Source organism: Schistocerca gregaria, chromosome 9 (assembly GCF_023897955.1).
Source record: "Schistocerca gregaria isolate iqSchGreg1 chromosome 9, iqSchGreg1.2, whole genome shotgun sequence".
NCBI classification, from domain to species: domain Eukaryota; kingdom Metazoa; phylum Arthropoda; class Insecta; order Orthoptera; family Acrididae; genus Schistocerca; species Schistocerca gregaria.
The window spans coordinates 250,553,804-250,569,235 of NC_064928.1; the positions used below are offsets into that span (position 1 = coordinate 250,553,804).

Consider the following 15,432-nt stretch of genomic DNA (forward strand, 5'->3'; position numbering starts at 1 on the left):
TGTTGTGGCAATAAGAAATAGGTCACTGTACGCATAAACAATGGGATGAGAGACCAATCGACTACACTAGCTTCTATAAGGAGCAGATGCCTGGCGCGGCAGTGACTCACCTCTGCAGCTCCTGCTTGGCCCTCTCCTCCTCCTCCTGCTGGCGAGCCGCCTCCTCTAACCTTCTCCTTTCATCCTCCTCTCTTTGCCTCTCCTCCTCTTCTCGGCTGGACAGATGCATGAAAGCGACATATTATATACGGGAAAAGAAGGGGAGTTTGTACAAAAAATCTTAACAGGCAAGAATTGTGAAGCTGTCTCCCAGGAGAACTTCACAAGTCACTACACTGTTATAAACAATGCAAACATTATTTAAAGAAAAAACACAGAATGAAAACACTACAGCTATACGAGATGGTGGGCACCATTTAGTATATCACAAATGGCTCAATATATGTCAATTACATTTTCGAATGATGATAAATAGGAAAACATGAGCAACTGGTTGTGTATTTATTCATTTTTTTACACTATGTTTCCCAGTGAGTGACATTTCAGTGATCTGCACAACAGGAGTACGGTTATACATTTCTCACTATGCCCAGTTTACACTGGAGCACACACCGGCGAACAGGCATCACTGAATAAGAATTTTGTCTGGTGTAACAGTAAGTGAGAGCAAGACAACGTCACTCGGCCATGTTCGGTTCACATCAGCTGGTGCTCCACTCCCTCGTGTTCCTCCAGTTGTCGGTTTCTTTAGGTAACTGTGAAAGTTCACATTTTCTCTGCTTCGGCACTAGCAGTATAAAGAGAATTTGCCTATTGTCGCTTTTACAAACTACTTTTGTTTTTTGGTCTGATGGAATTATACTTTGCTGGAGACGTATTGAGTCTCAATTTTATCTTCAGTAAGGATAGAAGCTGAAGTAATGAATTAAAATTTGTGCCAATGCCTTCAGATCACTAGATCATATTTACCTGACGTACAGGCAGGATTTCCCATTACATACAAAGCTGAGGTTCCATTCCAACATTGGAGAGCCTCTATAGTATTAACGATTTCAGGAGGGGGAAATCAAGATGGGCTGGGGTGTGAAGTTTGTGTTAGGGAGGGCACTGGACGAGGGTAATCCATTCAGATGCGACAGCCACAATGCCAGAGTGATTCCGCGGATAACATATGTGCCTAGTAAGCTCTCAAGTCCCAGCCTAGGCACAAAATTTATTTCATTACTTCAGCTTCTATCCTTACCAAAGACTTCTGTTTTTGGAGAGAACTGCATGAGTGACACAGTGGTCTGAACAAAATGCAATGTTTGTGAGAGAGAGTGTACATAACATAGGTGCTTGTGGGGTCTGAGAGATCCACAGCACAAATGCCAAAGTGAAACTAATACAATTGGTAAACACCAACTAAATAACTTTGTGACTGACAGATTGCAGTATTGCCAGTGAGCAGCCAGCCGTCCTCCATGAAGTGCTGCATGTACCCACAAAACGAGCAACGTGGCAAAGCACACGGTGCTGGAGAAACAACTACAATTGGCTGGGCCCTACCACTTGACGCCTTGAAATGTCAATTACAAAGTAATTTGAATCAGGGTACAGAAAATTGCTGAATCACTCAGAGGTCCAGCTGGAGATCTGACAAAGGTGATAAATTCATTTGATCCTTCAATCAGGTGGAAAAGTAATTAATCAGCAGGAGCTTTGTATTTCTTTTTATTAAAACTGAACAGCACAATGAACTTCCTTGAAAGTTAACAGGTACAAATATGCATCCATTATGTTCACTAAAATTAAAATTGTATGAAGACCTGATCAATCAGGTTGCTTACACTGGTAGAAGTAACTGCAAGCCCGAGGATCACAGTTATTTTAAAGGTTTCTAATCAGAATGGTTTCTAATCAGAATAAATAAAGATGATTTCCTATAATTACACTACCTCCTTCCTAACGAACTATACAGCAGATTTTATTAAATAGCCTACTTAATAGGTTGTACGAATATTTCACATTTCATTTATCATACTTTATTGACATTTATCTTCATTATATGTAATTGAAGTGAATGTACAATAGCTACTGAAATCGAAAGCACTTTCTAATCATCACAGTGTAAATGTCAGCCTTTCTCCAAGTTACGTTGATCGTCAGTAATTCGTGTGCCGCTTTCGAATTTTCTCCTAAGTTCTAATGAGAAGCCAGTGAGAAGCCCCATCTGAAACAAGTCTGAAGTTTTGGAACAATGCTAAGGAAGGCAGGAGCTCCAGGTCGGCTACCTTTAGGCTTGCGTACACTTTCAGGCACCGACATTCTTCTTTTCCTTACCTAATTTGTTTACTTCATCAAAACAGTGCAAAACTAATCCAATCTGAATATCAAAGTTTTGCGCTGTGGTTACAAACTGAAACACGTGATAATTATAAGTGACAAAAAACCAGACTGCGGCTTTTGTAAGGTTGTCACCTGACACTCGTTCTCTTCTAATTTAATCTGATCGTTTCAGTGTAATGGTAGCGAACACTGGTAAATTATCAATGAAAGCTCATTTGATTATGTCCATTTCCATTTGCTCCCATGTAAACCAGCCTTTAACAGTTGTGAGAAAATGTTCATAAAAGGTGACAAAAGTGCTAAATGTGAACTGTGATAGCAGCAAACATTGCAGTTTCTGCCCTGTTAGGCAAACAAGGTGAAAATGGGCTTTCCTGGCAGTCTCAACTTTCACACTGAAGAACCTCATTTATATGGACTGAATGGGCCATATGTAATCCGGATTACTGAAAAATTAGGATAATGTGAAAATATTCTACTAAATGTGAAACTCTTATATGCACTACAGTATACAAATCCTTTATTTTGACACAAACAAGAAAACCCCTTTTTGCACTTCATCTTTATAGTTACTGTAGTCTACTCACATTTATTTACTGAAATAGTGTGCAAATTTCTTCCGTGACAAACTTGTGTCTTGTTCAAGAGCAGCACGAAAACAATAGATGTTTCCCTAACATCAGCTCAGATGGATTTGTTTTTTGCTGAGATTCTAGTAAACAGTTACTTTCCCCAATTGTGCCATTGCTTAAAAAAAAAAAACATCATTTGGAAGTCAGAGTCTTAATGGATAGGATGCAATAATAATGCTCAGATTTATCTGCATTATAAATCTGATGTTGAGTTCAGTTTTCAGAGGAAAGAACTTCTTCAAATTAGTTTTTGAAGTTTTCTGCAGCACTGTCCAGTCCAAAAACACTTTCACCTGTCACTGAAAGGTAGAAAATGCCATGACAAGCATTCCATCTTTCCAACTGACCTTGGCTAGCTAAGAAGTTAGGATCGTCGTCGGTTAGTTCGTCATTTAATTTTAACACTTTTCCCTGCAGCGCATGGCAGGACATCTGAGCACCAAGCACTCTTTTCTCACAGGACCAAACAAATAATGCTTCATCCAGTGTTCATTTCTTGCTTTCCTTATTGCTCATCAGTCCTGCAAACTGTATTTAGTCATCATTTTGAAGCACAAGCCTTCAATTTCTTTGCAGTTCCAGTTGGGGACAGTCACTGTCCCTACACCACATTCTGCAGCTATGTTTTTCCACAATTTTTCTTTGTCTAGTTTAGTGCTTCCTTGAGCCATTTATTGAACACCAAGAGTACAGAGACTATATTACACACCTATGTAACAATGCTTACCAGATTTTCTTGCTAATCACTCATTTCAGAATTTTATTAAGTTCTGGTAGTTAATAAACTTTGTACGAGTTATACTTCAACTAACTAATTTTCACATCTAAAAAAGCCAATGTAACTTCACTGGTGTGCCTCTTCAACTGAGACAAAAGTGCTTTTGCTTTTCAGAGTACACAGCTTGAGTGATCTTTGTACCAACACAACAGGGGAAGAAAAAACAACAGATAAGGAGGCTACATCCACTTACAGCAAGCATCACCTTATCTTGTTTAAACATCATTTGAGCGGGCTGCATTCTGTGTCAAGAAATATTAGGATCTTACTAGTGATTATTAACCTCAAAATTCTGCATATACCTTAGTCTGCTTGCATCCAACGGACATTATGAATGGCCAGTAACAGATCCTTATGGTCTAGGTTTGGCCCAATTTCCGCTTCCCTTTACCTTACATTCTCCTTTCAACCCTCTGGGTTCAATTATACCATAGTCTAGCTCAGGCTTTTCCTCAGTTTACTCCTTAGCAACTTGCCAATATTTCTTCTTCTTTTGTGTCATTTTGCAGTGGGCCACATTATTTCAGCTGGCCCTTTCCTTGATCTACAACCTACAACCAACTATATGAGCCTCTCTTCTTTCTATAGCCTATGTCATGCCAATTTTCAACCTCAAAGACTGGTGTGTTCCAGTTTCTTTTTGAAAAGGTCACATTCCTAATTGTCTTTGTGATGCTTGAAGTTTTAAGATCCTGTTGAACTTCAAAAAAGAAAGGCTTTTTTGTTCCGAAAACAGGTAAAATTCTGTTTAGTCTGTGTATTTGGGCTGATTGTGTAGTTTTTACAAAGAAAGCAATCCTTTACTGCTTCATGTCTGTCCCCTTTTTCCACGTGCAAGTAAAGCTTGCTAATATACCATATTCTGTACCAGTCATTCTCTTTTTCAGGACCTAAGGTCTCCTTTAACATCTTAGGTTCTAATTTCTCACCCAGACATCTCCTGTTCACAATGAGACATTCTGTTGCACACAAAGCCTCTTGCTGAATGAATGAACAACAGTTGCCTGGGACTGCGGTCATGTGTGCCTTTGTTGACAAAGGCAATTGGCCGAAAGCTTTAAGTGTGAAAATCTTTTTGTTGTGCCTATCTGCGACTCATCATCTCCGCTATATGGTGAGTAGCAACTTTCCTTCTCATAATATTGCAACAACACCCAAGTTTGACATTGAATGACATAATTCATTTATTGCAAACACCTCTAATTAGCTGATATATCATTTCCATCTTGCTGATCCTAGATTTGAAGGGTTCTCTTTCAGCAGCATTCGCATATATCCACACTCTCAGGTACTTTTTTTGTCCATTTGATTTTTCCCTCTTCTATATTTAGCTCCGCAAACACCGTCTTGACATTAGTTATGAAATCCAATTTCTTCAAAGAAATCTAGAGCCTCACCCACAGCAATCGATTCTCAGGTCTGTTTCCACAACCCATTCTGTCACCACCATTGACCCATTGATTACACAGTTCCTTGAACCACTCATCAATGCATTTTTCCTGCACACAGTTGAAAAGGACCCTCGATTACTTGTCTCTGCACAAAACCGATCCTAATCTCGAAGGCAGCTTAAAACTTCCCTCCAATTTTCACTTTACAAATGGCTTCAGTCCAGGTCGTTGGATAATTCTTCTTGTTTTGCTGTGTATGTTCATTTTTTCTAACACTTGGAATAGTGGATTTAAAACAACAAACGTCTTGTTCCTGAACTTCAGATACAAAAGTACAAATTTAGGGTTGATGAGCTGCTCAGCACGAAAGGGTTCCTTCCTAATACCAACTTGATATTCTTCCAGTTGTGAGGAAAAATACCCCTCTGCTTTATTAAGGGTCTGCAAACCTGTCCACAAGCTAACTGAAACAGCAGATAAGTAGTAAGTTCATAAGACTGCAGGGAGACGATGTGTGCTAATCCACTCCCATCTAAGATGAGTATTACACCAATCTCAGTCACTGGAGAGCGATCAAAGTGGAAATGTGAACGCAACTGCCACCTGTGCTCCTCACTGCCAGACTGAAGCATCAGCATGATAATTGGTTCAATTTGGAACAGCATAATTGGTCTCTGGTAAACTGGATTCTTTTTAAAATGGTTTATTGTATGACACAATCACACAAAATTTCAAATTACAGTTGCCAATTTCAGTCAATAGGTCATAAAAAAGCAGCAGTTCAGTAACAAGTGCATTGATAAAACCACATTCTTGATCTCCATGTGCTTTGAATGAAATATTGCTCCCTCTTATCATCAGAAAATTGTGGCTGCTGAAACCAGTAATTACCAGAGACAATTTTATGCAGTTGTGCTGGACAATAAATCATCTTAGAAAGAATTTTATCTATCACAGACACCTCCGTTACAATTCAAACGTTTCTATTTCCAAAACTGGTAATTTGTATAGTGACATTTCAGCTCATACCAGGCATATCTGTAATCTGTAAGTTTCGGCACCTCAGAGAATATGGCAGTGCAAGCTCCGATAGTCTGGACAACACAGAAAATTGTCAGTGGGTCCTGAGAGTGTCACAATAAATATGAAATTATATTTAAAAATTATAGGAGGTGGTTCCTTGAACAATGGCTGCATAGCTGACAAAGCAGTCCTGTAGCTGCATTCGCAAAAAATACATGCATTTATTTGCAGTGTTTTTTTCACCTATTATAACATTTTATACTTAATTTCTTCAAAGTGTGAAACATATTTTAGGAATAGGAAAGGGTCCATTTAAGCACTGTGACTGATGGTGTCACTTCCAAGCCCCACTGATTCCTGTATCCATGATTTGAGCACCACGAGTCATGGTGCATTTCAGCTGTGTCAGTGTTGTTCCCAATCATCCATTTGCTACTCACAGTTGCCAGCATCTATCTCTGTAGCATTGTACTTTCTGTACTTTCTCATCACTCTACACACATAAAGCTTGTTGCATGAGAAGTATCGGCTGCCTGACGACCTTTTTTTTTTTTTTTTTTTCAAAAGGGGGGAAGATATTTGTGCAGGCTTCGTTGGTTGACTTTTAAAAACGGATTTACAAAAAATAAAATATTATTTTACGCACTGGAAGAGCTTAACTGCCTATGGGCAATATCTTGTATTTTTTTGAAATAAATCTACATAAAATAAATACTTAATTAAATCTAAGAAGCCCCATTTACACAAAACTGTTTAAATTTTAATAGATGTACCACATAAAGGATTAAAGAAGAAATGATGTTTCCCAAGATTTACCACTGACACATGACACAGCCCATCCAGGGCAATGACATTCAAAAAAATTGCATGCTAAATTAATATTTCCCCATGCCCTTCTGTTTTCTGCAGGTTTTTGATGTGTTTGACCAAACAACACTGAGCATAATGAAAGAACACACAGCAGCAAAAAGTAAAGTAATAGGTAAACTTTAACTACATATTCCGTAAATTACTTACGCTAGCCTCTCCTTCTCTTCAACATCTCGTTTATGAGCTTCAATAAATGGAGCGAAGGATGGACACAGATTGTCTAGCCTCTCCACAAAATTACACATTGCCTCCTCAGGAGACATGGTACCCAACTGCTGCCACGCCAACCTGATGAAGTGAAAATGTTATTCCCATAGTGCCATAAATTCTGACTGGGTACACTACCACATATGTTCTAGTTAAATATTATAGTATCAAACTATGGAAACTCCAGGTAGGAATATCAACAAAGTAGGAAAAGATAGACTGCTACTTACAGTAAAGAAAACATGTCAAGTTGCAAACAGGCACAAGGTGTTGGAGTTGGCAGCCATGTGCACATGAGCTGTGCTTGCTTTGTGTGTGTGTGTGTGTGTGTGTGTGTGTGTGTGTGTGTGTGTGTGTGTGTGAGTGCGCGCACACGCCTATCTCTTTACTGATGAAGGCTGTGGCCAAAAGCTACATGTGTGAATGTTTCAATCATGCCTTTCTGCAACTTGCCATTTCTTCTTTGCAGTAAGTAGGAATCTATCTTTTCCTACACTGTAAATATTATAGTAAGTCCGTTCCACATTCCACAGATCATATTCATGATAAATATTATGAAGGGTAATGTGTGTACTGAACAACAGCTAGCAGAAACAATTAAAAATATACACTTGTTTATAAGGCCACATGCTGCACATTCACACATTTCCAACTAGCTACTTGTTTCTATTCATTAATTCCTCTACATTACGGAAAAAGCTGTTACGGGTAGCACAACATTCACCTGCATATTAAAACACTTGCCAGATGTCCAAAATGCACAGATCAAACATAAATATTAAAAATTTTTGAATATACATTAATAAATGTACTGCCAAAGATAGCTGCTACTGCCTATACTTAAAGGTTTGAAAATGTCAGCAGTCCTGAACACCAAAACATATATCCCCAAAATTGCATTACATCATTCAACAAAAACATCGTATGCCACAAACATAAATTATAGTGATAAAACTAAGAGGTTAAGATCAAGATTATTCATTACTTACATGTTGTCATTTGAAATGTCTATGGTGAATAGTTTTTGTGGAAATTAATCCATACTTAAATAAGACTGTGTTAAATGTACACATTTTCATAATCTACCCATGAGGATCATTAGATTGAGATGTTTACTCACGACACATGCACATCTCAATCTAATGATCCTCAGCTTAAAAAATTATGCTTTCTTCATGTGATGTATAGCCTTAGATGATCCTGAATAATGGAAAATCTTCCAAGCTGATAAAAACTGTGATGGGACTGAACAAATGAGATACTAATTTACAGTCTTTCCTTCACATACTAGTTGTTCTTGTGGATTTCTCTAATATTTTCCACAGAATGGGCAGAACCATGTTTTTACGGACAGCTTCGCACTGTTGAGATTGATCTATTATCAATACTTTCTCAGTATCTATACCCAGTACAATGGTGGAACAATAAAAAAAATACTTGAAAAGTTATGAAATAACAGAAACAAGGCAATTCAACAGCTATGAAAAGCAGAAAGCAAGAGGGGAAACTACATTTATTACATTTCATGAGGGCATGCAGATGACTGCATCATCTTGGGTAAAATATTCCAAAGACAAAATTGTTCTCCAGTCAGATTTCCAGATGTGGACTGCTTTCAGGAGGATGCTGTCTGGAGAAATGCAAATCTGGCATTCTAAGGTAGACCAAGAAATGTTAGACCCCTTAATTAGGTGAGCAGACTACAATACTTGAAAACAGAAATGGATAGGTTGAAGTTAGATATAGTGGGAATTAGTGAAGTGCAAGGAGAGTAAAAGATTATTGGCACAAAATTAAATAGGCGTAAAACAGAAGCAAGACTTATAATAAATACCACGAACAGGAATCAGAATGAACTGCTACAAACAGCATAAAAATGGAGCCACCACACTAAGAGAAGTGTGTATGCCAACTGCCACCAATCATGTTGGAGATTTAAGAAATGTCTGATGGGGCAAAATAAATTATTTACAGACAAGTCACTTTAAAGAGATCCACAACAGTTGCAGTGGGCTGGGAGCCGCAGCTTGGTGCCACTACTGCAACCAGTCACATTAAGCAATTTTGTAAATGTCAAGTGTTACCAGAGTTCTATACACATCTATTGTTTTCACCTACAATCATTTGCACTTCGCAGTTGAAAGCTGGCAACAGTGCCACCAGCTGTCAGGGATCATCTTACTTTGATTCGACAACAGTTCATTAACCCTTTAACTGCTCTGGACATGTTAACGCATGCGCCTTTGTACCTGTCCCTGTGTGTTCTGAATGTGTTTAGGCGTGCCACCAGTCCTTCTATCTGGTACTCTGAACATGTCTAGGCGTAGACACATTCAGAGTGCCAGGTACAAAGGCACACGCGTTAACACGTCCAGAGCAGTTAAAGGTTTAAGGAAGGTGAAAATTTCATTGTACTGGATCACTAAGATTACAGAGTAAGAAAAGAAAAAGAAGGTGAAACACTAAGAGAACATGAGGAAAGCAATGAAAGAGCAAGTTACCCGGTAAAATTTTGTACACAGAACAATTTAATCATTACTAACTTACTTGAAAGAAGGTTGTATATGTGGTAGAGGTGTGGAGACACCGCAAAGTTTCAGACAGGTTTGACACTTCCCATCAAAAATGTGGACTTTGACCATAATTTATTGGTTATGAACAGCACGTTAAAACTGACAAAATAGCACAAAGGCTGGAATTCAAGGAAAAAGAATCTGGATAAACTGAACGTACCACAGGTTGTTTAGAGTTTAAAAGGAAACATAAGGCCATGTTGGACTGTAACAGGGGAAAGAAGTACAATAGAAGACAAGTGAGTAGCTTTGAGAGATGAAACAGGGAAGATATCAGACAAGGAAAAAACAAACAAGATACTGAATTTATCTGATGAAATGAGAAATTAAAAATTCCACGAATTAAAGAGGTAAAAGGGCATACAATGGTATTGACAGAAAGTGCCCAAGAACAAACGGGTAGAGGAGAAATACAAGGCTATGGCAAAAATATATCCCACATACACAAATCTATATTTAAAAAAATCTTTGGAGATACTTAGGAGAGGCAAACACAACAAAACTATTCCACCTGGTGTGCAAGATGTACATGAAATGGGCGAACTACCATCAATACTCCAAAAAGAATGTCATAATTCAAATTCCTAAAAGGGCAAGTATTGACAGCTTAAATCATGATTGCAAAATACTTACACAAATTATTTACAAAAGAACGTAAAAACCGGAAGACGCTGACCTTGGGGAAGATCAATTTGGGGTTCAGAAAAAGGTAGGAACATGTGAGACAATATTGACTCATTGACATATCTTAAAAGATAGTTGGAGAACGGCAACCCTAAATTATTAGCATTTGTTGATTCCGATACAGCTTTGAAACAATGTTATCTATAACTTGTACAGAAACAGGACTACAGAGAAGACTCAGACATGAAAGGGAAGCAGCAGTTGAGAAGGGTTGCCCAAAGGAAAAAAAAAAACATGAATACTGTGGAAGGGGAAGCACATTTGGAAAAGGTACAACACATGGAGCGATAAGTGTGATGTTCAAATTGAGATATGAAGTGCCAATTGTAGAAAAAGGTGTTACTGGTTCAGAAAACTCTAACTAACAACCTAGTTTGTTCATGGAGTCCAAACCAAAATAATTTGCATTTTGTGTTGAGTACCAGTACATCAATCAAGTCTGGTAGATTTTCTTTCTGCTATTTTTGCTATTATTTTTTTCCCTTTTGCTATTAAATTTTCAACGACCAAAATCACAAGATAAATAATGTGTGCATGCGGTTATTATTTGTTTTTCCAGTCTTGTTTAAGTGGCAATTGCCTACTCAACACAAGCAGCTGCCTTATTTCATTTTACTATTTTCATTCCACTCATGTTTCACATTACCTGCGATCCCTGCCAATAACATCCAGCACACCTAGAGGTGGGAGAGTTCCTGGGTTGTAACGCCCATGCCTTGCTTGGCATGTCAATGCTACTAAACCACATTTTGCTTCGTACGATAACTGAACTGCTTTGCCCTCTTTCTCTGAAAATAATGAAAATAAAAACACAAATGATCAAATGGAAATCATTACACTGATATTTTGCACTGTTAAATGGAAACGTTAATAGATGCACAATATGGCTACTCGGACACTAACAGTCATTTGAATGAAATAAGAACTGTTACATGAAATGTGCATCTGTACTACAAACTGACAACCGATTATTTGTCTTAAGTGTGATGGTGAATGTACACGGAAGGACATGAATGAAGGTGGAAGTAGTGAAGGATACGACAGCAGTCAGCTTTGATCTCTGACGTTATAAATCAGTACAGCCAAAGATTTCCAGCATAAGCACAAACCCTGTTTTGCAGCAGTTTTGTCAGAGTGTGGAGGAGTGGGAAGAACTTCAAGGCTGACTCTTACCTTTGGAATGGTTGGATGGATAGTTGGCTAGTTGGTTGGTTGGTTGGTTGGTTGATTTGGAGGAGGGGAGCAAACAGCGAGGTCATCAGTCTCATTAGGTTAGGAAGGAATGGGGAAGAAAGTTGGGTGTGCCCTTTCAAACGAACCATCCAGGCATTTGCCTGAAATGATTTAGGAAAATCACAGCAAACCTAAATCAAGATGGCCGGATGTAGGTTTGATCCGTTGTCATCCTGAATGTATGTCCAGTGTGCTAACCACCTTGGAATAGGAAACTGCCCCTACAAGTGGGTAGAATCAGCAATGATCAACAGCCTGAGCATGCAGAAGTCAATGGAAAACGCTGCATTCAGGATGCACACAATGTGTATCCATGAGATATGTGGTCTGTAAGCTGATGATCTCTGCTTTGGCAAAAGATTCTGTATTACTTGCCCCATCAGATCACTGGCAGGGGACTGCTAAGGGATATATAACAATGGGGGGAAAGAAGAGTCTAACGAACAAAAGGGTAGCATCTAAGAGCTGTATGGTGACATGTTTGGAGCCTGAATGTGGTAGGGAGGTTAAAAAGTCTGGAAAGAGAAATCGAAAGGCTCAACTTACATGTAGTGTCGACCAGTGAAGTGGAACGGAAAGGAGGATAATGATTTCTGGTCAGATGAATATAGGGTAGTAGCAGCAGCAGAAAATGGTATAACTGGAGTACGATTCATTATGAATACAAAGATAGCGGAGAGAATGAATTATTGGCAACAGTTCAGGTTTGTTCACATCAGAATCAACAAGGAACCTAGGCCAACATCAATATTTCAAGCACACATGCTGATGTCATAAGATGAAGATTAAGAGAGAGATAAAGTACAAGGACACTGAACACGTAATTTGGTATGTAATAGGAGATGATAATCTAATAATCATGAGGGATTGGAATTTGGTATCAGGAGAAGGAATAGAAGACAGAGTTACGCGCGAGTTGGTAGCGGGAATGAAAGAGGAGCAAGACTAATTGAGTTTTGCAATAGACTTCAGTTATTAATAGCAAATACTCCATTCAGTAATCCCAAGAGGGCGAGATGTATTTAATAAGGGTCCACAGACACAGGAAGATTCCAGCTGGATCTCATGATGGGCAGACAGAAATTTCAAAATCAGACATTGGATTGTAAGGCACCCCCAGAAGCAGAGAGAGACTGAGATCACAATTTAGTAATGACAAAGAGTAGACCAAAGTTTAAGAAATTTGTCCATAAGAGTCAATGTGGAAAGAAGTGCATACTGAAGTAAAGAGGAATGATGAGATGTGTTTCAAGTAGCAGTTCAGTTGAAAAGGAATCTACATCTCTAAAAATTGCAATCACAAAAGTTAGACGATCATAGGTAAACAAAGGTGCGGAGAAACAATGGTAACAGAAGAAATACTTCAACTGACCCAAAAAGGAGGAAGTACAAAAATATTCACGGAAATACATGAATACATCAGTATTGGTCACTAAAGAATTAAATGAACAAGGAGCGAAGGGAAGCTAAGGCAAAACAGCTACAGGAAAAACAAAGAAACAGCGAAAGAAATTGTTATTTGAAGAACCATTTTCAGCAAACACACAAGAAATTCACAGCAAGGGCATCGACATTAACAGTGCAATGGGAATATCCCTGTTAAATGCAGATGAGAGAGATAATACGTGAGAGGAAAGTGTACTCTGACAACACAATAGATGAAGAAAGGGAGTCAATATGGAAGACAAAAGGGACCCAGTATTAGAATCAGGTTAACAGAGTTTTGAAAGGCTTGTGATCAAATAAGACAGAAGGGATAGATAACATTCCATCAGAACTTCTAAAATCAATGGGGGAAGTGGCAACCAAATGACTATTCGAACTGATGTGTTGAATTTGTAAGCCTTGAGACATAGCATCAGACTTTAAAAAAAAAAATCATCCACACAATCACAAAGAAAGTAAGAAAAGATAAGTGTTAGAACTACTGCACAATCAGCTTAACACCCCATGCATGCAAGATGCTGCCAAGAATAACACACAGAAGAATGGAAAATAATAATGGGAAGCAGTTAGGTGGCAGTCAGTTTGGCTTTACGAAAGGTGAAAGTATCGGAGAAGAAGTTCTGACATTGCAGCTGATAATGGAAGCAAGACTTAAGAAAAACCAAGACATGTTCATGGGATCTATTGACATAGAAAAAGGGTTCAACAATACAAAATGGTTCAGGATGTTCAAAATTCAGAGAAAAATAGGAGTAAGCTACAGGGAAATATGGGCAATATGTAATATATAAATGAATTAAGAGGGAAAAAATAAGAATAGGGGGCTAAGAATGAAGCAACCGAATTAAAAAGTGTGTAACGCAGGGACGCAGTCTTTCGCCTCTACTGTTCAATCTGAACATCAAAGAAGCAATGATGAAAATAAAAGACTAGCTTCACGAGTGAGATTAAAAAGCAAGGTGAAAGGATATCAATGATACAATTAATAGAGGGCACTGCTATCCTTAGTGAAAGTGCTTTCCAGGGCCTTTTCAATGGAATGATCAGTCTAATGAGTACAGGACATGTTCTGAGAGTAAACCAAAGAAAGACAAAAGTAAAGAGAAGCAGCAGAAATGAGAACTGTGAAAAATTTGTGAATCACAGAGTAGCTGAAGTGAAGCAGTTCTGTTACCTCAGAAGCACAATAATACATGACCAGGTGAAGGAATTCTGCTACCTCTGAAGCAATATAATACGACAGACGAAGGAAGGATGACATAAAAAGCAGATGAGTAGAGGCAAAGAGGGCATTCCAAGCACAGGGAAGTTTACTAGTGTCACACACAGGTTTCAATTTGAGGAAGAAATTTCAGAGAATGTATATCTGGAGCACAGCATTGTATGGTAATAAATTCTGAACTCTGGGAAAAACTGTAAAGAAAACTGAAGTGTCTGATATGTGGTGCTACAGAAAAATGTTGAAAATTAAGTGGAACACTAAGATAAAGACCAAGGAGATTCTCCACAGAATTGGAGAAGAAAGAAATATATGAAAAACATTAACAAGAAGAGTGGACAAGATGACAGGCCGTGTGTTGAGACATAGGGAATAACTTACACAGTACTAGATAGAGCTATAGAAAGTAAAAATTGCAGGGGGAGACAGAGATTGGAACACACCCAACAAATAATTGTGGACGTAGGGTGCAAATGTTATTCTGAGTTAAATAGGATGGCACAAGAGGTTTGAAAAACATTGTGACTGATTAGATTAGGTTACATTAACTTAGATATACATTTCATTCCAACTGATGCACGGTGAGGAGATAATCCAGAATGTCAACATACAATCCCACATATTTTAACTACAAATGATTCCAGACTCCGGGGGAATGTGTGTGTTTTGGCTGGACACATGTTATGATATTGCAGTGCCCATGTTGTTTGGAAGTATGATGCAAAGTTCCTTCGGACATGCACCTACATCTAAAGGAACAGGAACAGGCTACTTTGTGATTCCCATATTTCTCACAGTTCTCATTTCTGCTGCTTCTCTTTACTTTTGTCTTTCTTTGGTTTACTCTCAGCCCATGCCCTGTACTCATTAGACTGATCATTCCATTGAAAAGGCCCTGGAGAGCACTTTCACTAAGGATAGCAGTGCCCTCTATTAATTGTATCATTGATATCCTTTCACCCTGCTTTTTAATCTCACTTATGAAGCTAGTCTTTTATTTTCATCATTGCTTCTTTGATGTCCAGATTGAACAGTAGAGGCGAAAGAC

The 15,432-nt window shown here is 38.4% G+C and overlaps 1 protein-coding gene across 2 annotated transcripts in view; it reads right to left on the reverse strand.

The window, feature by feature from the left end:
• The window catches only part of LOC126291607 (Golgi resident protein GCP60), a 71,973-nt gene that overhangs the window by 40,275 nt on the left and 16,266 nt on the right, over positions 1–15,432 (reverse strand). For both annotated transcript variants that reach the window (XM_049985143.1, XM_049985144.1), the window contains exons 2-4: positions 11,133–11,274; positions 7,170–7,310; positions 111–215 (exon numbers count right to left, since the gene is read on the reverse strand). In XM_049985143.1, coding sequence (XP_049841100.1) covers positions 111–215; positions 7,170–7,310; positions 11,133–11,274 — 388 coding nt within the window. The remainder of the gene's footprint in view (positions 1–110; positions 216–7,169; positions 7,311–11,132; positions 11,275–15,432) is intronic.